The sequence below is a fragment of the Camelus bactrianus genome, chromosome 2, assembly GCF_048773025.1.
Source record: "Camelus bactrianus isolate YW-2024 breed Bactrian camel chromosome 2, ASM4877302v1, whole genome shotgun sequence".
Lineage (NCBI taxonomy): Eukaryota > Metazoa > Chordata > Mammalia > Artiodactyla > Camelidae > Camelus > Camelus bactrianus.
The window spans coordinates 64,024,026-64,046,256 of record NC_133540.1 but is presented as its reverse complement, the minus strand read 5'-3'; the positions used below and the strand labels follow the sequence as shown (position 1 = coordinate 64,046,256).

Here is a 22,231-nt window from a genome sequence, read left to right as displayed (position 1 = left end):
CAGTGGAGGGAAAGCAGAAGGTGGAGTCAGGAGGCAGTGCGGGACTGCTGTCAGGAGGGTCCAGGTGCTGGTTGAGGTAGGACGTGGAGGAGGAGTCAGGAGTCAGAGATGGTTCTAGGAATCCCAGCCTGGGAAGGTTGTGATGTGGCTGAATTGAAGAATCAAGGGAGCAAAAGTAGATTTGGGTGGGCCAAGACGGAGTTCAGTTTAAAATACGTTGCATTTTAGCTTCCTGTGGCAGATTCCTAACAAGCTGTTCAAAAGGCAGGACTGGAACTGCAGAGAGGGTGGGTGGGAAACTCAGCATCGAGAGTCCTCTCAGACTGAGTGTAACGGGCCCCCAGAATGGCTAACTGTGCAAAGGTCCTCGTTAGCCTGGAGTCCACCGAGCCCTCAGGGGTCCATGGACAGAATCGTACTTCAAAATAATGAGGGTTTTTTGTAATCCTGTTTCGTATTTTACGTACTGAAAACTTTGGTTCTAAGACCAGATCCGTAGACTTCACCAGACTGCGAAGCAGGCCGTGGCACGAACAAACTAGAAGCCCCTGGATTAGAGGGAAGTGAGACTGGGGAGGGAGGTCAGTAAAGGGATGGTCACAGGGCACCGGTCCTGGCTGAGGCTGGAACCCACAAGGTGCCACAGCAGCGACCCGCTGCTGATCCTGTGATGGCAACGCGTGGTGGGCCATCTTTGAAGAGGGCTTTCCTTTCCTAGAATTCACGCTGCGGCAGGAGCGTTGAGAAGACGGTTCCGTGAGTTCTTGTTTCTTTTCTGAGCTGGTGACCTCTCTCCTGATGGGTCAGACTTATAGTGCGTTTCGTTACTGGCGGTTTGAAAACACTGTCAGCAGAAGAGCCTTTTTTTCTCTCCATGTGAAATTTAGTGTAAAGTCCCAGTATAGAAACCTGAGAGACTCTGGTTAAAATGGAGGTGGAGAGCCCTGCCCACGCGGCTCCCCCAGAAGCTGCCTCACTTCTCTTCACTTCCCCTCCCAGGAACTGCCCGAGGTCTGCTGAGTGCCGCCGTCTGCATAAAATTTGCACACCCTTCTTTAAAAGTAGACACAGGAGAGGAACATGGCAATTTGAGGGGTATGGAGGACTTTCTGAAGGAAAAAAAAATAGATTTCTTCTCCTAAATGATGTCTTCAAAATAATGTCAATTTTTCTAACACAGAGAATCATGTAAAAAACAAAAAGGCAACCCAGATTACCCACACATGTGTGAGCCTAGGAATAGTCAGAGCTGCGCTGAGTTTCCAGCTGCCTGTGCCCCTTCCCCACTGGTGTCTGTGCGGCGGTGCGTTCAGACTGTCGCTTCCATCCCCACCCTCGTACAGTGGGAGCTGTCTGGTGCTGGGGTGAGAGAATGGGGTCTCCCGAAAGTTCAGAATCTCACCTTTATCCTTCAAACACTTACCTTCCTGACTGTCATTGACTGAAAGCGCTGTACAATACAAACAATATAAAAAGAACCATCTGGAAAAATAAGAGTTAGCAGTTGAGCTCCACAGAAAGAATGGTGAACATGTATTGTGATTGAGTCATTGTGAGATTACAACTGTTTTATTGAAGGTAGCAAATTACCTTAGTCTACAAAACCTTCTGGATTATAAGATCCCAAGATGAAATAATCACATGGAGAAATAATCACACCAACCATATGACTGGCCAGAAAAATAACAGGCCAGTTAAGTGTAAGTGTGTGAAAATGAATCCAAACTGTACAACCCAGGGAACCACTGTGTGCACTTCTCAGAAGTCATTGAGTCCACCTTCCTCTGCCCAAGCCCCTACAGTCACTTCCTGTCTCATCGCCTAGCTTTATATTCTCTAGTTATTTTTTATCAATATGTAAAATTATCTTACCTATTACTTTGTCTCTTGTCTTCTCCCTACGTCCAGTAGAAGAATGTTCCTTAGGTCACACATTCGGTCTTCCATGTTTATTGCTACATCTAGAACAGTCTGTGTCACATAGTAGATGCTCGTTAAATATCAGAGAGCTGAGTTATTGATTGACCAGCCAAGTTGCCATCCTCATCCAAAAGGCTAGTAACTTGTTGGGTGCCATCAAGTAGGACATTAAACAAAGAAATATCTCATACTCCTTTTTGTTGTACAGAATCATCCAGCCCTGAACTCTGCATCCTCTGTGGTCACTGACATTGTATCTCATAAAAACTTCGTGGACCCATGGTTAGGTCCCGGAGAGACAGTTAAAATCAACAAGAGAGGGGTGATAGGTGAGGGAAGAAGATAGTTGAGGAACCGCTGTTACAAAGGCAAGGAAAGACCATAATGACTTCAGTCTGGAAAGACGGAGGTTAGGAAGACATGGAACCACAACCTTTAAGTTGTGAAAGTTATGGTCAGGGTAAACGCAGGCATCTTTACTCGCAAACTAGAACCCAAAAAACAAGATTTTTTTTCCTTTTAAGGCACATGGACATCAAAAGGTGGTAGAGGCTAAAAGTTTTATTGGCATTTGTGAACTAAGCTGTTAACTTAAATCATGATTGTTAAAGGAAGCAAAGATATTTTCGAGTGTTTCCCAAAGAACGGTGACGTAATATCATGGAATGCCCGCTAGACTTTGTGTCTGAGCTTCCCTCTGCCCTGACCTCACTCAGGTCCCTGATCCATCGTAGCTTACGCTTCCTCTTCTGTGAAAGGAGAGCTTGTAGTGAGTGGCTCTTAGGTCTCTTTTAGAATAGGCTGATGTTCGGTAGTGCCTCCCGTGGTCCACTGTCAAAGGCAGACCACAAGCGTAAATTAACCCAGTGTGAAATTCTCCACGTTCAAGTCGATGTAAATTCAGGCCGCAGGTTCTTTTATAATAAAGCTTGTCATGTGGAATTTTCCATATCAGTTTCTTGTCATCAAAATCTTAATGGCTGTAGGATAGTTAATGTTTTTTCAATTGACTCTTGAAAATTCCCATTTTACTGTGAAATATAACCAGTGACTGTCCCTGTTTTATAAGTCAAAAGGAGTGCATAGCAAATACCAAATGATCTCTTTGCTAGAAAGCATGTCAGTAGATAACACTTATTTCTGAAGGTGAGTATGTTGTCTGCTTTGCTCTTGTGTTTCATATTCTAATGAATCAATATTCCATGTGAGAACAACGGCTTATAGGATGAGTAATAATTATGACTAACAGTTCATTATAGTACCACTGGTGGAGAAACTTTATAAATCTGTCCAAAACCTTTGATAAGGAAATTGTTCAAGTTTTCCCCCTTTGAGATCACCCCTTTCCAGTGGAAGCCTATTTTCTTCAAAGTTGACCCACGTTGGCTTTTTTCTTCCTAACAAGTCTGGACAGGATCCGTTTTTAAAAGATTATTTTTAAAGTTCACTTTGCTACCCTACTTTCCCCTGCTTCATCTTCCAGCTGCACTTAGATGATCACGAGATAATCAGTAAACAACAGCATTCTTTCTAGGCCTGAGCGGACTAAAACAACCGCAGAATTAGAAATGAGAGAAGATCTTTCTGAACGTAAACACTGACCAGAACTGACACAAAGAATCAGAACTAGGACAATTGTTTAGTACGGAGCTGCTGATTGGAAAAAAAAAAAAAAAACTGTATTGACTGTTTTATTTAATTTAAACAAAAAGTGAAAAACTTCCTTCACCCCTTCATTCAAAAGAGAGAAGGGAGAAAAAAATATATATGGTGGGAAAAATCAGAGACAAGAAAGAAAGGGAAACAGAAAGAAGAAACAGAAATGCAGCAGAAGACCACAAAGGCACTGGCAGAACTCAGGGCTGGTAAGAAGCATAGCTAGTGAGAAGTAAAAGAAAAACAGAGCAACCACATGAGGAATGAGGGGGAAAAGCCGAAGTAGCATCTAGACCTTGCCACTCAGAAATCTCAGGGGGCATCCCTGAATTTTAGTCAAGTAGTGCTCTCAGACTTTTAGCCTCACGTATCTCATGAGTCACCAACGGCTGTAGATCCCTCTTTCATTGTTTTATTTGGGGGGGGGGTGCGGTCAGGGAGGTCCACTTGTTTTTATTATCGTGGTGACCACTAAGGAACACCTTATGTCTGCACTGTCTCTGCCTCTCACTTTGACTCTTTATTTCGTCCTATGCACCAGTGACAGACGAATCTTCCTAAAATACCACCCTGCACACAGCATTCCCCAGTTCAAAACCGTTCAGTGGCTCTCCTGCCTGTAAATTAAATCCCTTAAGTTCATACTCCAGGTGCTCCGTCAGGTGGTCCCAGTCAGCCTCACTTCTCAAGAACTCCTCATCCTGAACTTGCACTTGAGCTAAACTGATCCACTGCTGTTCTCAGAAGCACATTCCTTCCTTGGTTACTTGCCCTCTACATCCCCTTCCCAGAACATCCTCCCTTTGCCCTCTCCTGAGATGTAGTTTTATTCTGGGAAGCCTTTCCTGAACTTCCCAGCCCACAGGCACTCCCTGGAAGTCCTTCCGGGAACTCCTGGAACCCTAGCTGGCACCATGGATTTAACCTATATAGCATCATAGTGCACTCTCTCTCTCCAAGGCTTTCCCCTACAGTCTCAAAATTATATTGGAGGGTTCTTGACCACAAAGACATTGCCATACTTCTCTGTATCCTCGGCACTTAGCTCACTGTAGATGCATAGTGAATGTTCGCTGATTAGTAATAGTTGTTTTGTGTGACCGAGTGAAAATGCTCAGTGATGTTCTTCCTATTCAGTGTCTTAGCATCTTCATCTTTGATGGGCAGCCTAGTCACTCAGTGAGTTGAATGGTACAGGGGCCGTAAGAAGCTGTTGCAGAGAGATTTGGGTGTGTACGTTTCTGTGGTCGCCCTGAGGCTGGTTCTTGGTCTTCAGATCCATTGGAACAGATACAATGCTTCTTGAAATTTGGCATCTCTTCCTCCTTGGGTGCTTTCTATTTCCCTTTAAGATGTTTAAAAATACCAGCAGAATCAATATTCTCTCTGTGGGTACTAGTGGAACTGAATCAATCTTTTCTCCTCTGGTTTCTCTTCCTTTAAACCCAGATAAAGAGGAAGTGCAGAGGAAACGGCAGAAGCTCATGCCCAATTTCTCGGACAGTTTCGGCGGTGGCAGTGGTGCTGGAGCTGGAGGCGGAGGCATGTTTGGCAGCGGCGGTGGAGGAGGGGGTGCTGGAAGTGCGGGTCCAGGTGCGAATCAAGTCTGTTCTTACTACAGCTTTTTCACATCTGTCAGGGTAGACGTTTCTTTTCCTAGATTTCTCTATGAGTTGAGTGATTGTGACATTATTGAACATGATACATTAACTAGAATTTCCCAGCAAATATATAATTTTTCAAAGAAATGCATATTCATGTTATTATACATGGATAGATAATATCAAAAACTGTAAGAAGAAAAAAAGTTATCCAAAGCCAGTTATCGAAAGAATATTTCTGTTAACATTTTGGTATATTCCCCCTTCCCTGCCCTTTTTTTTTTCTTTTTTTTTTTTTGGTACAGCTGTCTTGGTATTCCTTGGCAACACTGAAAAGATTTCATATTATATTTACGCTATGTTGTAGAAAAGTTGAGATACATAAAATACTGCCGTCAGAGGTTAACTGCTATTTTTTGTCTATACATACATTATAATACAGATTTATCCATTTTCCCAAGCATAGCCATATCACTGTGCGTAGTATTTTAACCCGCGTACTGGTGTGCCCTATGTATTATCATCACATCTTGATTGTGCAGAGAGTCATATAGGCTGCTTTTTCCTAACGGGTTAACATCAGCAGTTCCCCATGGTAATACAAACTTTATATAAGCATCATTTTTAAGCATCATTTTAATGACTCATAATATTTCATTAGGTGAACAAACCATAGTATAACTTACTTGAATGTTGTCTCCTTTTTCTTATATAAAATGTTGTAGCAAACCCCCTTATCCACATTGCCTTTCTTTTTTTACAAATTATTTTTGTAAATTAGATTCTCTGAAGTGAAACTACTGTGTCAGAGTATGGCAACTAATACCCACTTCTTCCCCAAAGAGTTTTACCAGGTTATATGCTCCCACTAAAAGTGCATGAAAATGAACAGTGGGGGCGTGGCTATGTTGGGAAGTGAGTATGTATTTCTGTATTTTGTTCAGTTCAGTATTTCTCTCCAGAGGTTATTTTACTGCCATCCGTGTCAGCAAGTCTGAGTCTGGGTGGTGACTCCTCACCGTTAGCCTCTCCCCTCACATGGGAGCAGGAGGCCTTCTCCAGCAGGAACTCCTCCACGCTGCCCCAAGCCTGGGCTCTGTCTGAGCTCTTACCTTTTACCTCAATTTAAAAAAAGGGGAAAAAAAAAGGTTTTTTGGTAGTGGCTTTAAAATAGCTCCAAAACATGTTACTTACGATCATTTCAAAAGGAATTTTAAATTATTACCCGAGCCTAGTATGTAAACCTTACCAGAGTGGAATGCTGACCAACCCGTGAGCCCCAATAATGAGTCCTACAAACTCTCAACAGAAGCACCGTGTGGGGCACACCAGAGTGTGTGCTCACCTGAAGGAGGGACACCGAAAGGAGGTTTGCTGAGTCTTAAAAAAAAAAAAAAAAATCCATTGCAAGGTTTCATTTACTGTATTTGCCATTGCAGGCTATGGCTTCCCCCACTACGGATTTCCTACATATGGTGGAATTACCTTCCACCCTGGAACCACTAAATCTAATGCTGGGATGAAGCATGGTAAGTAACACTTTTTTTTTTTAGTACTGAGAAAGGAACAAAAAATTATTTTAAAATGAATTAAAACCAAAAAGTTTTTTTTAAATCATTACTTACCACATTACTTAAAACATTCTCTTGAAAAAAAAATTGGTGAATGCAAATAAATTAAGAAAACACTTCTTTTCCAAAAAATTATTATTTCCTTTGGAGAGTATAAATTCTATTCCTGATCCTATGTTTATGTTTATTTACTTTGTAAGTGGCATGAACAGGGGAAAGAAAAGAACATTAAAAAGGGACGTATAGAGACTTGACTGTTCAAACATAAAATCACCGAACTTGCCTATTCTCTTTCTCAAATACTACACTTCTGAAGACATTTGGAGTTATTTTATAGGGATGATCTTTTCTCATCAAATATATCCCCTAATTAGCAGTTGTCATATCATGTGTTCATAGTTCATATTACATGTTCAGTCTGGTGTTCACGCATTGCAGAAATGCTACAGGAAAGTCTTCTCCTGTATTCAACACCTGTTTTATGCCAGGGGCTTTTACATGTTTTAGCTGTCATCTTCAGGATTCCTCTCTAAGGAAAGTGTTAGTGTCTCCATTTTACAGACAGAGCACACCAAGGTTCAGAAATGATCGTGCACACACAGAGGGTACCTCTGTTAGTGGCAGAACCAGGATTTGAGCCAGGTCTGCTCAGAAAGCCTCGGAGCTCTCACAGGGGCTGTCAGATAGCACAATGGGGCCTGGAGGAGCCCGAGCAGCAGCGGTGCACTGGACCGCCCCCTGCTGAAGAACGGGAATTGAGATCACAGCTGTACAGCTTACTTGAGCACTAGGGAAAAACTAACTAATCTGCTTTCCAGGACTTTAAAAAGTCTGCTTCCCTGCAATTCCCAGAAGAGCTTTTATTTCATTTTTCTCCTTTACAAATAAACAGAGTGAGATGTACATTTTTTAGAAATGTGAAAAAAAAATGTTTTTAAGACTTTAAACTTCTTATCATAAGAAAAAAGAATTTGTAACTATGTATCCTGATGGATGTTAATGATAGACTTATTGTGGTGATCATGTTGTACTGTATACAAATACCGAGTCATATTGTATACCTTGAAGTAACACAATGTTCTATGTCAGTTATACCCCAATTAAAAAAAAAAAAAAGCTTTTTGGAAATGGCTTTAAAATAGTTCCAAAACACGTTACTTACGACCATTGCAAAAGGAATTTTAAATTGCTGCTTTTCTTTACCCTTTGCAATAAACGTGCCTCCTACGTCTATCTGACCTTCATGGAAACAGTGAATTATAGCTTAGTTAATAGATTTTACTGAGGAAAAAGCTGATTTTTTTGTTTTTATCTTAGGAACCATAGACACCCAATCTAAAAATGACCCTAAAGGGTGTGACAAGAGTGATGACAGAGAAGCTGTACGTCTCTCTGGGAAAGTAAGAGAAACCACAGAAGAAGATAAGGAGTCCTGCAGTGGGGACGATGAGGCTGATCTGACGTGTGCAGTGGGGGTCAAGGAGGAGAATTACAGGTCCCCGGGTGAGTGAGCACACAGAGTACTGCCTTGGCCTGGTTGCTGAGTGGATGGGTTGGTGCTAGGTGGGGAACCTGTTTCCAGAAGAGAGGTTTATTGTCTGTTGATCTAAAGATGATAAATCAGTATCTGGTTCAGTGTGCTTTTCAGTCCCGTATGCCTTTTGAAAAGCATGTGCCAGGTCATTTTATTCACACTGGGATTTCCACTTTCCCAGTGTTATCTTTGAATACAAAGTACAGAAATTCACATGCGCTTCTCCAGTTACAATCATGCAGTGTTGGCGTATCATGAGAGAATCTCACTCCTTTCCACCACAGATAATAGTTTTCATAACGTCAGCAGTCTCCCACTCTAGGCTGTAGCTTGACCATCACACTGAAGTGGAACTTTACCTGAAAATCAGAACTTTTCCTTTTATCGTGATGCCTTCTTTGAAGAGTTAGGACTAGGAGGGACAGTGCACTTTTGTGCGTGTCTGGAACCAGTACCCATCAGAGTACGTATTGTGGTCTAGGTCACCCTAGATCGTGCTTGGAAGGCTTTTTTCTTAAAGGGAAAGATAGTAACTATGTAGACTTGGGGGCCACATATAGTTTCTGTCACATGTTCTTTTTTTCTAACACCCCTTTAAAAATGTACAAACCGGGCTTAGCTAGGGGGCCGTATAGAAACAGGCCACGCCCCGGATTTGGCCTGTAAGCCACAATTTGCCTCCCACTGGCCTTCAGGAAGCAGACTTTACAAAAACACCAGTGGCTCATGGAGAGTCTATCTGTGGCAGAGACTCTTTTTTTGACACTTTTTGCTGGACAAGAAAGTTGTTCAGGACTCCAGCAAAGGATTGTTTCACCAAGAGCTCGGTTATTTACAATTACGGCAACATCCAATTAACATTGATTGCAGATTTGCAATCAATTAACATTGATTGTTCCCCCCTAAAATAAGACATTTCTGAATTTCTTTTCCCCAAACAAACTGTAGACAGGTTTTGAGATCAGCCTCTATATTTGTTGATGAGCCAGTGTCCAGTTGTGCTCTTTCTAGTGAAGCATGGAAAGGAGCATTTTCAACTAAAACGATATGCTTTAGGGTACCAGAACCCTGAGGCTAGTGGCCTTGGCCTCAAGCATGCCATCCCTGCAGAGCAAGTAAGGAAGCTCAGCTGTGACTGTGACCGTTGCCTTGCAGACAACCTCTTTCTAGAGAAGGCTATGCAGCTTGCCAAACAGCACGCCAACGCCCTTTTTGACTACGCAGTGACAGGAGACGTGAAGATGCTGCTGGCTGTCCAGCGCCATCTCACCGCCGTACAGGATGAGAATGGGGACAGGTGAGTTGGGACTTACGCAAACAAGCATTTTCAAGTAGCAAAAGGCAAAAAGAATTAAATGCGTGCTAGTTAGAGACAAGAAAACTTGATCAAAGTTATTGGGTCCTGCAACTGAAACACTCTCTCAAGGGAAATAATGTATCAGTAAGGTCGAGAGGCATGATTTGCTTCTGCTGTCCTGTGGCTCTCACCTACTGGGCTCTAAATAGCTGGGGTTCTCTTCTAAGAGTCCAGTGCTCTGGGCAGGAAAACGAAGACGTGTGTAGGGAATGGTACTTTTTAAAAGCCTTGCTTTATTTGTTGGAATGAGATTTAGAAGGATATTTAATACACATTTATTTATTGAGCTAATAATATTTGCTTTATTTATTGGAATCATACACCATTTGGCCTCGCCAAATCCCTAAAGCACTTGTTACCCCAACTGCGTATTTGTAACGATAGCGTTCTCAAGAAGCAGCCCCACAGACCCAGCACAGCAACAGCAGCACAGTGATGAGAGGTAGCCGTCACTCCTGCCCAGGTACTGACTCCTCCTCGGCTGGCCCTGTCAGCGGTCACCGGTCTGAGGCTGGATCAGACGCCGGTGACTGCTCTAACCCACGCTGCGTGGGAGCCCGACATTCCGAGCACCATGCTTCCCAGGCCTGCTGCGACTGAGCTTGCATCTGCAAAGCCACCTGGCTTCTTTCTAAAACAGTTCTCCTAGTCCTTTCATTGAGACTTCTGAAATGATCTCAAAGCCTATAAAAATAACGAGAGACAGCAGCCCTCCAATTCAAGTTGCCTTATCTAAAAACCTTCCCAAGATAGTGTCAACGATGAGAAATCCTTCTCTGTGGAAGAGCTCCTGGGTGCCGGGTTTTAAACCTCAGTTTGAACACTGAACCAAACGCTTTAGGAAAGTGCCAGCCTCGGGGTTTCAAACAGAGACCTTTGTTCTCATTCCTTGCAGCGTAACCAAGGATGTGGTGTAACCACTGGCCTTGTTATACAGTATGAGAGGAACCGGTACAGCCTTCTTTGTGTAATGTCGTGAGCAGCAGAATGTTTTTACAGGGTTAAATAATCCAGTTAGCGTTCAATAGCACGTAACCACAAGAGAAAGCAGTTAACCCAGACAGCGCAGTAGCATTTCAGGTGACATTTTTAGGGATCTGCTGAACTGGTGAGTCTAAGACAGACGAGTCACATGCAAGTTAGAAAGGGACTGCTGGTGCTTGAAGGGCGGACTGTGGAAAGGGATTCGGGAGCCGTGCATTGAGGGCAAGGTACAGACGTGTGTGAGGACCTGGTGTATACGGGAAGGCCGAGGTGGTGCCTTCCCTGCCCAAGCAGAAGATGAATCCTTACAGTCCCCTCCCAGGACCCCAGACGTACTCACGCAAGCAGGCGCACAGGGTGGGACTTGGGGAGACCAAAGAAGGGTCCTCGTAAGACTGGAGACAAGGGATGGCTTTTGGCCCTCCCGGCTGAGTCCTCTTCTTTTCACTGAGCTTATCCTATTCGGCTAATAGTCTGAATCCTGTGGCCATTAGTCATCACAGAAAATACAATAAAGAAAAAAATAATGAAAACTTCTGGTACTGGGGAAATTCCCATGAGGGTGTGAAAGCTTATGGGGGAGGGGGATGTACTTCTGCTATGAAATGCTGAGCTGCACATGGAAATTTTTAGGCAGTTTTTAGAGTACGACCTTTTTCTTGGTATATGTGCATCATGTCTGCATCAGACTTCAGAAGTCTTCTTCTAGTCCTACGTTTCAAAAGACAGCACTGAAACCCTGAAATCATTCATTTAAAAATATCTCTCAAAGAATGAAGTCACAGTTTGGCTTTCAGGCCCTCCTGTGCCAGTGTTAATCCCAAGTAATACATACTTGCCATGACTAAGACAGTGGCCTGAACAAAACGACATCTGATATGTCCAGAGGAAACCCAGCCTGTGCCTCCAGGCCCATATGTACTGCCTCCATGTGATACTTTCGAGTGTGCTCTGTGTCGTAATCTGGCCAGACTTGGGAGGAGTCACCCTCCCAGATGTTCATCTAAAACTCCACGGAGCAGTACACATGAACCCCTGAAGCAGGATGGCTTAAGGGGTTAAGACATGGCTTTGGAGCAAGACAGACCTGGGCTTAATATGAGGCCTGGATTGAGTTCTGTTTTACCTATAAGTCTCAGTTTCATCACCTGAAAAATGAAGATAATATTTCGTACCTCATAAGATCATTCTTATGATAAATAAGGTAATGTATATCCAGTGCTTAGTGTAGTTTGGTAAACAGAAGCTCTAGACAGATAGTAGCCACATTTATTGTTGTTGAGTCATTTCAAATTAATTTTAATAGCAAGTTTTTTTAAGAATTAAAAAAATTTGTTCCTAGGAGTGATGCTTGGCATCTGCCAGTATTTTCAGCCTCATTAGTGTAAGCCCTAGGGTTGTTCTTTCAGCCTTATTTTAGTGCCTAAACTGTGTGCCAGGGCTAGAAGGCTGACCCAGTGAGAGCCAGCATCCAGCAAGGTCCCAGAGGGAGGAGGAGGTATAGGAAACTGCAGTTCTCGCTCCGCAGTAAACTTGAGGGGAGACAGCTGCTCTGCCTGGGAAGTTGAGAAAGTCTTCTCCAAGGATAGAAGGTTTGGACTGGAATATGAAGGATGGAAGGGCGTTGTCTAGGCAGAGAAGAGGAGCAAAACCATTCCAGGCAGAGGGAATAATTTAGGGGAGAAATACAATCCCACTGTTCCTTCAGAAGTTTGTCAAGAGTCTTCTCCCCATAGCTAAGAGCTTGACTCCATTCTCCCCTCTTGGGACCTAGGAAGATCTTAAAAAGCCACCATACTGTATTTTGGAGAAGGCGGCAGGGCCAGGTGAGGTAACTGCATGTTTCTGAACAGATCCTAGTTCAGGCATCTTATATACCTCATCTGTGTGTCAGGGAAAGTCAGGGAAAAGTTAGAGGAGAAAATGCCCCGAAACCAAAGCACAAAGGCAGAGCTGGGATTTGAACTTAGGTCTCTCTGCCTTGAAGCCCAGGTTCCTTTACACCTCAAAGGGTCCGACCTGAATGCCCCCCAGAGACCAGGCAGGCACTATAAATGGGTAGGCAGCAGAGCATCCCCACATCGGATTCAGGACATCTCATAGACAAAACACACCTGGAGGCCAAGGAAAACTAGGTACGAGTGCCAGACTCAGTCTGCAAGTCTCATCCTATCTTGGGAATCTTTTTCTTCCTTCCAGTAACACTTTAGTTGATTATTGCCACTATATTTTCATTCCAGTGTCTTACACTTAGCAATCATCAACCTTCATGCTCAGCTTGTGAGAGATCTGCTAGAAGTCACATCTGGCTTGATTTCTGATGAGATTATCAACATGAGAAATGACCTCTATCAGGTAAGCAGAAACATCAAGGGGACAACTGAAGAAAAATCCATGGTTTGTACGTGCATGTGTGTGTGTGTATTAATAGTAGCATATAATGTTAACAGTAGCAAAAATAAAACAAAATATCTTTGCAGGTAATATCCCAAAAGCCCATTATATAGGAATGTTTTTTTATGAATTAGGATCCTTTGATCTGTGGGTATAGTAGTGATCGCCCCACAATGAAATTCAGCATCCTGCTGTGGAAGGCAAACTTTAAACTTCAGAAATCTACCACAGCAGTCAGTCACCCTAGAGTAAATATGTCACATCTGTCAAGAAAAAATAAAATTGAAAAAAAAGTATTAGAGGCCAGTAATTTACAAGAAGTTTGAAGTCTGCTGAAAGGTGTTGGCAGCATCTAGGTTAAATGCATATCAAATGAGGTTGCTAAAATCAGAATGCAGAAAGGTAAAAAGGTTGCTTGAGAAGGAAAAAGTGTCTTTCAGAAACAGAAAGCTCAAGATGAGGAAAACAGGCATCACCAAAGAGTTTTGCCCAGGTCAGGTTTACATAGAAATGAGGTTGACTCAAAGCTACTTGAGGAACTTCTATTACAGAGGTCCTCAGATACTTGAGAAAAGAGAGGTTAACTGGAGATTCAGTGAGGCTGCCTACTGGGCACATGCAGACTGCAGGTGGGGAGGGGAAATTAAAACTGTTGGACAAAACCAAAGTCTACATGCTGGGTGTAGGGAGCCCGCAGACCGGGGCCAGCCACTCGCAGGGGGGCAGGAGGCAGGTAGGTTCCCCTGCTCTATCCTCCCTCCTTTGGGCACTTTCCCTTCCTGCTGCCTTTCCTCAGCCCCATCAGTCTTCTGTAGTGTCTCCTGCCCTTGCCCCCTTCTCAGCTGCTTTCCTGTTTTCTCATTCCCTTCACAAGACCCAAAGTGATTTCCCAGTCCTCCTGGTTCTCAATGGTATGCTTGGATGCCCAATTCAAGCATATCTCTTACTCTAAAAATATGGAAAACCATCATGTACAGTTATTTACACAGTAACCGTACCTGTTCCAGTTCTCAAATTTTAAATTAAGTGACGTGAACCATTTTTATTTCCTCAAAGCAAAAGTACCAAAATGTTTACATTTACGTGTAGCTAGATCTCAACAGATTTTTATCTGTGAACAGGTGTTTTCCTGATAAGGGAAAGCAACGATTTCCCATGGGATGTCAGGCATGAGGCTTCATCTTTGGCTTGTCATGCTTAAGATCAAAGGAAAAATGAAGTCGGGGATTCTTTGCTGACTCATAAAATAACTAGGATGAGGTCTAATTTTAGATTTATATTTAAAGGATAGCTTCTTCAAATTTTCATACCATTTTGGGTGTTGCTGGTATTTGGAAAGTCGTTTGGCCCCTGAAGCTTGATTCTCTCAGGCTTCTGGACCGACTGTGCCTTTTCACTGTCACAAGTGTACAAGTAAGATTAGAAATGGAACATCTTCCCTTTCTCCATCCTCCTTTCGAAGACTGCTTACCCTCACTGCCTGTAGGTCAGATTCAAGGAATTGCTTGTTTTTCTGTTTATAAATAGGACCTGCAAAGCACACTGCACGCCAGGGTCAGTAGCTGTGATTTATTACGTGCTGAACTCCGTACTGTATCATTCAGTTACATATATTGAGACTCTCCAGTGTGCTGGAGACAAAAACCTTGAAACCGCCACCTTTGACATTTCTGTGCCTTCTGATCTGGGGACTCTCATGCAAATACAGCTGCATTTTCCTCACCTACCACTGTTCTCATTAACGGGCAAGGATCTGGATCTCCTGGTTTGCCTTCTCAGTCTCAAGCACACACCCAGTGGCAACTTTTATCTGAGAACTAGAAACCCACTAAGATTTTAAACTTTCATTTATATGTTGTTAAGTTTCTCTGTTAGCTATTCTTATGGGAAATTATACAGTTTTGGATTATTTGGCAATTGTCTTAAACAGTCTCCCAAAATACCTTTTACTAATCTTAGTACATTTCTGTGGCCATCTGTCATGATCAGATCTCTCTCCCCACCCACCTTCTAGAGAAAGACACACTCAAAATAATCCAAGTGCATAGAGTTAAGATTTTTCTGAAAATATTTCTGAAATCTATTCCCTTTAAACCCTATTCTCCTCCCCACCCCACCCCCAACATTGTGTTTGACATCAATTGGTTTATTTGCGTATGTTCCTGTTAAACATCAATGGGGTTTTGTGTATATAATTTTTTTCTTTTTAACCACTATAAATATATATTCCTGGTTTTTAGAATGGTACATATGGATAATACATTAGAGAATCAAGGTTACCCTCCCTGGCAGCATACAAGTTTCCCAGCTTTACTCCCCAGTATAATTATTACGTTTATAATAAATATTTTCCTAGGTATTGGCTACATAAATATGTATCCTTTAAATAAGACAGATGTTTTCATATATTCTCACACACAATGTACATTATACTCCTGCTCTGTATAAACCTTTTTCTTAAATTTTTAATTTAATTCTAGATTCATAGGTGGTTACCAAAAAATGTACCAGGAGGTTTGCATGTACCCTTCACCCAGTTTCCCCCAGTGGTAACATGTTGCATAACGATGGTCCAGTATCAAAACCAGGAAACTGACATTGATACAATCCACAGATCTTGAGAGGGTAGGGGTCGTCAGTTTTACGTGCACTCAGTTGTGCGTGTCTGTCTAGTTTTTCCTGTAAGTATTTTTAAAGTGCGTAAGTAGCTTTGTGCTACATGTCATTGTGTCTGCCTTTGCTATTTGTGGGATTTATCCATGCACTTGTGTGTACAGCTAGTTCACTGTTTTACTCCTGAAGAGGATCCCATAGTGTACATCTTCCACTTTTTATGTACCTGTTCCCCAACAATAGACATTTAACCAGCGTCTTGCTTCCTAGCTCCACAGACAGAACTTCAGTGAAGAGTCTCACCCATGTGCCCTTGTGGATTTGTTCCACTCAGATATGTAGGCAGGAGTTGGTTTGCTGGGGCATTTGTATACTTGGCTCTGCAGAATGTCCACTTAAGACAGCATGCCAAGAGGCATAGCATTAAAAGTTCCTGGATTCCTTGTGTAACTGAGTAAGATATAACCCTGAGGTTTAAGCTCTAGTCTGAAATAGCATAAAAAAAAACCTTCAGTGAGACCAGAAGGGAAAAAACTTTAAAAAAAAGAAAACTTTTTTACTCATGGTGAGATTTTGTATGATATGAAAGAAATTATATGAAAACTATAGATAGCTAATCTCTGGTATGATTTCAGATCTTTTTTCCAATCTTACTCTTTCTTTTTCCTATCTCCCCAAATAACATATCTGATTAATGAACATAGCTTTTATTTACTTATTTTTTGAGAGGAAGGCACTTGGCTACAGTATCTAAAGTTCTAAGGACATGATTCATTTCAAGCCAGGGTATAATTCTAAAGGATGAAAGAAATAAGGGCAAGAGTGGAAATTTGGTATTAAAAGAAACCAAAAAATCCTGTCTTGTTATATTAAATAACCACTGTAATGACACGTAGATGGCCCGAGCATCTTTCATCCTGTTCTCACACGCCATGCACCAGCCGAGATGTTGGTGGCCCACCTGTCGTCACTGCCACAGCCGGCAACTGCTTACTGAGAAGGAAAGTTTAGGTGAATTGTCACTAGACAGGCTGTGGATTTCACAGGCTCCTGTGAAATAGACTGATTTGTATAAAAATGTATTGCTTTCCTCTGTCAACGACCTCAGTTCTTTGAAAGATACTTTCATGATTGTGTTTGTCTTACTCATTTTGAAAACACGCAGTTTTCAAAACATCTCATTTGCATTTGCTGGAGCACTACTTCTTGGTCAGGGTAATCACATGGACTATTTATGTACCTGTTAGGTGTCAGCAGCTAAGCAAGTTTGTCCATCTGAGCCCTCTTAGTGAGCTGGTTCTCTTGTCCTGGTTACGACTTTGAGAACCCTTTTATAAAAGGGGAGTGGGAGGGTTCTCTTGACTGGTCTCATGGAGTCAGTCCATGGAAACGATATTTCTTAATTTAGCAGATTTTTTCCATGTCAGTGTAGACTGACAGCACCTTTGTTAATTGGTCTCTATTGGGTAGTTCATTGAAGCTTCTTTAGTAAATTTGCTTTGTTAGCATATGGATTTATCAGCTGAAGGTAGATTCCTACTAGAAATTCAAGAAAACTAAATTTACTATAATAGATGAGTTAACATATCAGCAGTTAGTGGGCTGTAGTGAGAAATAGGAACGCTATTAAGAATTGTAACTATAAAAATGATCTTGATAATTGAATGACTGTTAGTCCAGTATGTGTACTTCATGAGCATGTATGTGATATGGAACAGAGAGTAGTTCATTTGCAAAGGTGAGAAGTTAATCTGGGACTGAGAAATGGCCCCTCAGTATGATTCTACCTATTGCAGTGACAGCTAATAAGCCGGTGTTTGTTGTGCTGCTGACCAGTGTCATCTCCTGCCCCTTCTTCACTCCCCAGACGCCCTTGCACTTGGCAGTGATCACCAAGCAGGAGGCTGTGGTGGAGGACTTGCTGAGGGCCGGGGCCGACCTGAGCCTTCTGGACCGCTTGGGTAACTCTGTTTTGCACCTAGCTGCCAAAGGAGGACATGATAAAATTCTCAGTATTTTACTCAAGCACAAAAAGGCAGCACTACTTATCGACCACCCCAACGGGGAAGGTAAGTGACAACCCCACATCGTGGTAGAACCTCCTCTATCTGCTTTCTAAACAGTTAGTAGCTATTTGCTAAATGTGTGTTATTTGATTTGCACCCCAAAGTGCCTTCCTTAATCATCTGGAATTCATCATCCCTTGTGGAAATCTCTGTTGCTCACTGTAGCTAAGTCCTTTAAAGTTGATTTGGAATAGTTAGGAGGAGGAAAAAGCAGAGGCCTGAGCAGACACGGTCTTGACACATAGAAGGCATCATTTATTCGGAGAATGTTGTTCTCAGGGTCTCCTGAGAAGGTTAACAGGAGTGTGTGGGTTCACACGCAGAACAGTTGACGTACAGTGCCTGTGAAGACGTCTGGAGTGGAGACTGTCAGCCGCAGACACAGTGATCCCCAACAGCCTTCCTTCCCTGTGGTCCAGTTTTGTCATTTACTTCAGCTTCTCAGAGGGCCATCCTGGAGCAGCCTTCCTGCCCCGTGACCATCCTTGTGCTTGGGCCGCAGGTCTGAACGCCATTCACATAGCCATGATGAGCAACAGCTTGCCATGTCTGCTGCTGCTGCTGGCCGCCGGGGCGGACGTCAACGCCCAGGAGCGGAAGTCGGGGCGCACGGCGCTGCACCTGGCTGTGGAGCAGGACAACATCTCCTTGGCTGGCTGCCTGCTCCTGGAGGTGAGGGATGCACTTATGTGCCTTTGCATTAAATTCCCGAGGGCGAATTGGGAAAATCTTTTCAAAGAATGATGTCAGGAACAGCCTGTCTCCTGACACTCGGCTCTATCTGTGTCATATCTAAGCAAGGCTTCAGAGTGGCAGCTCAGGCTTTCCCCGCATCCCTTGCCCGGTATCTCTAGCTGACTTTCTTCAATGGCAGAGCCTGCCCAAAATAGCAACTGGGCTGGTAATATGACCCCATGCAGACGGGGGGAGGTGGGGACAAAAGGGTGAGAGCACCTGGGACTAACCCTTTTCTGTCTGGGCTGGATTTCAGGGTGATGCCCACGTAGACAGCACCACCTATGATGGAAGCACACCGCTGCACATAGCAGCCGGGAGAGGGTCTACCAGGCTGGCAGCTCTCCTCAAAGCAGCAGGTAAGACACCCCAGTGGTCAGTGGTGGAAAATGTCATCCGGAATGCAGACCCAGCCTCAGTAGAGCAGCCATGCCACCTTCTTTAAGTCACAGGGCTGCTGTGGAAAGGCACAGTAAATAAGAGCTCTCTGGCAAGTCACGTTTAATTGCCGTAAAGGCACTGTTTGGACTGATAATCCTGGGCTTTATGCTGGCAGTCATGTTAGTTTTCACTCTCCAGTTCACCTGTTTGTTTTGGATTTGGGCTGACTCCCATGACAAGAGATCTTCTTAATGCTAAATTTAATTCCTTGTAGAATTCAGAGCAGTATCAGCCTCAGATCACATCACAAGGCCTCAGAAGGAAAAGTTTATTGGTATAAGAAATAGTTTAAACTTCCTTTTGCAAGAAAAGTCTGAGAAGCCAAAGTACTAGGGAAAAACAAACGGGCCATGTGTTGAGTACTGTCATGTGCCAGACACTAAAAATTGCTAGCTCCCGTTGCGCTGGGCACTTCACATGCACTGTCTCATTTTATCTTACTTAATCCACAGTAACCCTTTGAGACAAGTCCCATTTTTATTCCCATTTTATAGCAAGGAAACAGACTAGAGAGACCTTTGCATCTTAGTCCCAGGGCTCCAGTAAGGGGCAGAGCTGTGAATCACACCGTGTCAGCCTGAACTTACAGACTTTTCTCTCTGCTGTGTTTCTCTCCCCTGCTTTGCTCAAGGATTTGCAAGTATTATTCCATTGCAATCCTCTAGTCCTGTGAAGTATAGGAAAATTAATCCTGCTCATCCTTGAATCTCTACTGCCTTGTATATTTAAAACTTCAAACAATGTTTAATGAAATTGATATCTCAAGGCTACCTTGGCACATCTGATTGACTTTAGAGGTTCTTAAACTTTTCTTAGAAAATAAATGCTTCACAGATTCAAGAAAGTAGAGCAGATTAAATACCTTTTTAAACAGTTCAGAAAAATATAAGAACCTTTTCTTTGGTGGGACCACGTTTTTCTGACAAGTCATATGCCAAATAAGCAGCAGCCGTTTCTTTTCTCCTTTGCCAAGTTGAACGTTCTTGTGAACAAGAGACAGTGATTGCAGTGTGTATGAACAGTTTTGGGAGTCACTGGTTATAATTAAGAAATACCTTCAGACAAGAAGCTGTCACCCTTTCAGAAACGCTTTCTAATTCTCAGTGTCCCGTGGAAGGAATAGCACGTAGAAGTTTCTCCAGTATATAAATGAGGAAGCTCAGAAGGAAAACCTAGTCCCGAGCTCGGAAGGTCACTTAAGGAATAGTTCAACTCCTCCATCTTTGGTCCTGCAAATTGTTCATCTTAGTTTCTGCAGTTTCCGTGGCCAGGCGGTACTTACTGCCTCGTAGACCAGGCTTGGCCTAAAAGGATGGAGTAAGAAATGGCATGAAGATCCTCTCATCAGGCACTACCTGTTACTGACGGTGGGACAAGTCAGACATTCTCCCAGCCAGATTAAAATAATTTGGTTCTTCCTAAAGGGAGGGTGTGCTAAACTTCCTACTGTCCATTAGGCAGCAAGCTAAACATTCTCTCGTGAACAGCCTCCAAGCCTTTGAGAAGTAACTCTAGCTCTAGTCTTTGACTTACTTGCTGCTGGCTAAGGAACAGACTAGATTTTCCAAGATCAGCCCTAACTTTATCAGTAACCACGCATCCTAGCAGAAGGGTTTTTTGGTGTTTTACGTTTGAGGGTCAGTGCTGTACCCAGGCATGAAACGCAACAGGTTGGCACTAGAAAGCAAACGGCTTTGCTCTTTTGAGCAAGCAGCAGAAGGGGCTGAGAAGCATGCAGTGCTGGGCATAAAGCTGAACTTTTAGGACCTTAATTCTGAGGGTGCACCCTAGGTCCTGTCGACCTCTGTCATTAGCCCTCAGATTAAAGATGCGTCATTCAGATGAAAACTATCCTGGAGAGTTAAATGTGAGAGTCAGCGTATTCCAAGTCTTGTTTTTGAAAGTGTCCTTGGCTATATGGGGTATCATCAGTTACCTTACAGTCAAAATAAATTAGAATTTAAAAGCAGGTTTCTAAATATTTCAGTAGAAATAAATAAGCTTGTTTTATATATTTGTAGAATCTGACCCCTGCAGGCAGTTGGAAGTTGACAAGATGTGGGTTTACCTAATGGGGTGTAACTTGACTCGGCAGGAGCAGATCCCCTGGTGGAGAACTTTGAGCCTCTGTATGACCTGGATGACTCTTGGGATGAGGACGGAGAGGATGAAGGAGTCGTGCCTGGAACCACACCTCTAGACATGGCTACCAGCTGGCAGGTGAGCCTGGCTCCGGTCTGTCTGCCAGCTGCTCCTGAGGTGGCTCAGGGTCCAGGGGTGTAAGAGCAGGTGGTCCTCGGGGGTCTTTTACTCCCCAAAACACACGCCTTTTATTTTCTAAGAAAGTCTGCTTGTCAGGAGCCGTATTTATCTTGAAAAGCCTATCCATGAAAGATCTAGGTCAACAGGGTTCTGAGTGTAAAAGTGTCTGCCTAATCAGATCAGAGTTCAGTAGTGAGAGAGCGTTAGAAACACTAAATTCACATTACGAGCTATCCATGCCCACCTCACAGCAGAATCATTCCCATCTCAGTTTCTGATGCTAGGATACATGTTATGGTTTGCTTGAACTTTGGTAAGTGATTTCTGAACATAAAAAGAAATGGGGATTCTTCTGAGGATTTCCATAAATATAAACAATAAACAGACTTAAAGCTTCCTCAGCAGTCCACTGACCTGAGAGCTGAAGGTGAAAGCAGTCATTTGGGCTTTGGGGCCCAGGGGGAGGAGCCGAGGGAGGAGGTGGGCAGCATACACATCTCCAACCCAACACAATGGACTTTCTTAGGGGCAGGCGCCGCTCCCCGTCCAAAAGCTGCTCGTTTGCCTCCCCACGGGACGTGTGGGTTGGGCTGAGTGACCCTGGCAGGGAGACCACACAGTTCTCTCTTTACATTGAGCGCCTGGTTTTCCCAGAAGCCTCACCACAGAACACAGAAAGATAACCCACTTCAGTGACCCCGTGTCGTCCTCACCCGGGTTAGCCAGCAACGAAGTGACTGCAGAGAACAGAGAGGCCTCCGCAGCAACGACTTTTTTTTCTTTTAACCTAAGACTTCTCTGGCCTCTCAGTGAAATGTAGGTGGTGCCAGAAGGCGAACACCAAGCCTGTGAGCACGTGTACACCTCGGTGTGAGTGGGTTTATAAACCTCTCTCTCAGGAGCCTTTTACTAGGGAGGAGGGGCTGTGGGGCACACAGCCCCACAGCTCTGCCGAGCTCAGCCCTCGCCCTCGCTCGCAGGGGAGCGTCACTTACCATCGACTCTCTGCCCGACACGGGGCTGATGGGTGGCCTGGCTGCCTCTGCCCCTCAAGAAGGGCCGTGGCCCTGGCTGGCTGCGAGGTCGGTTGGGTCCTC

At 43.6% G+C, this 22,231-nt stretch overlaps 1 protein-coding gene and 1 long non-coding RNA gene across 4 annotated transcripts in view; one reads left to right on the top strand and one right to left on the bottom strand.

Moving 5' to 3' along the window:
* The window catches only part of NFKB1 (nuclear factor kappa B subunit 1), a 110,034-nt gene that overhangs the window by 82,569 nt on the left and 5,234 nt on the right, over positions 1 to 22,231 (top strand). For all 3 annotated transcript variants that reach the window (XM_074343173.1, XM_074343171.1, XM_074343180.1), the window contains exons 12-20: positions 5,026 to 5,169; positions 6,617 to 6,706; positions 8,066 to 8,251; positions 9,438 to 9,579; positions 12,864 to 12,978; positions 17,498 to 17,699; positions 18,199 to 18,368; positions 18,688 to 18,790; positions 20,968 to 21,092. In XM_074343173.1, coding sequence (XP_074199274.1) covers positions 5,026 to 5,169; positions 6,617 to 6,706; positions 8,066 to 8,251; positions 9,438 to 9,579; positions 12,864 to 12,978; positions 17,498 to 17,699; positions 18,199 to 18,368; positions 18,688 to 18,790; positions 20,968 to 21,092 — 1,277 coding nt within the window. The remainder of the gene's footprint in view (positions 1 to 5,025; positions 5,170 to 6,616; positions 6,707 to 8,065; positions 8,252 to 9,437; positions 9,580 to 12,863; positions 12,979 to 17,497; positions 17,700 to 18,198; positions 18,369 to 18,687; positions 18,791 to 20,967; positions 21,093 to 22,231) is intronic.
* LOC141573630 (uncharacterized) lies at positions 17,929 to 21,077 on the bottom strand. The gene is made up of 2 exons (XR_012499567.1): positions 20,941 to 21,077; positions 17,929 to 20,176 (listed from the first exon to the last, which is right to left on the bottom strand). It is a non-coding gene; the product is annotated as an uncharacterized LOC141573630 (long non-coding RNA).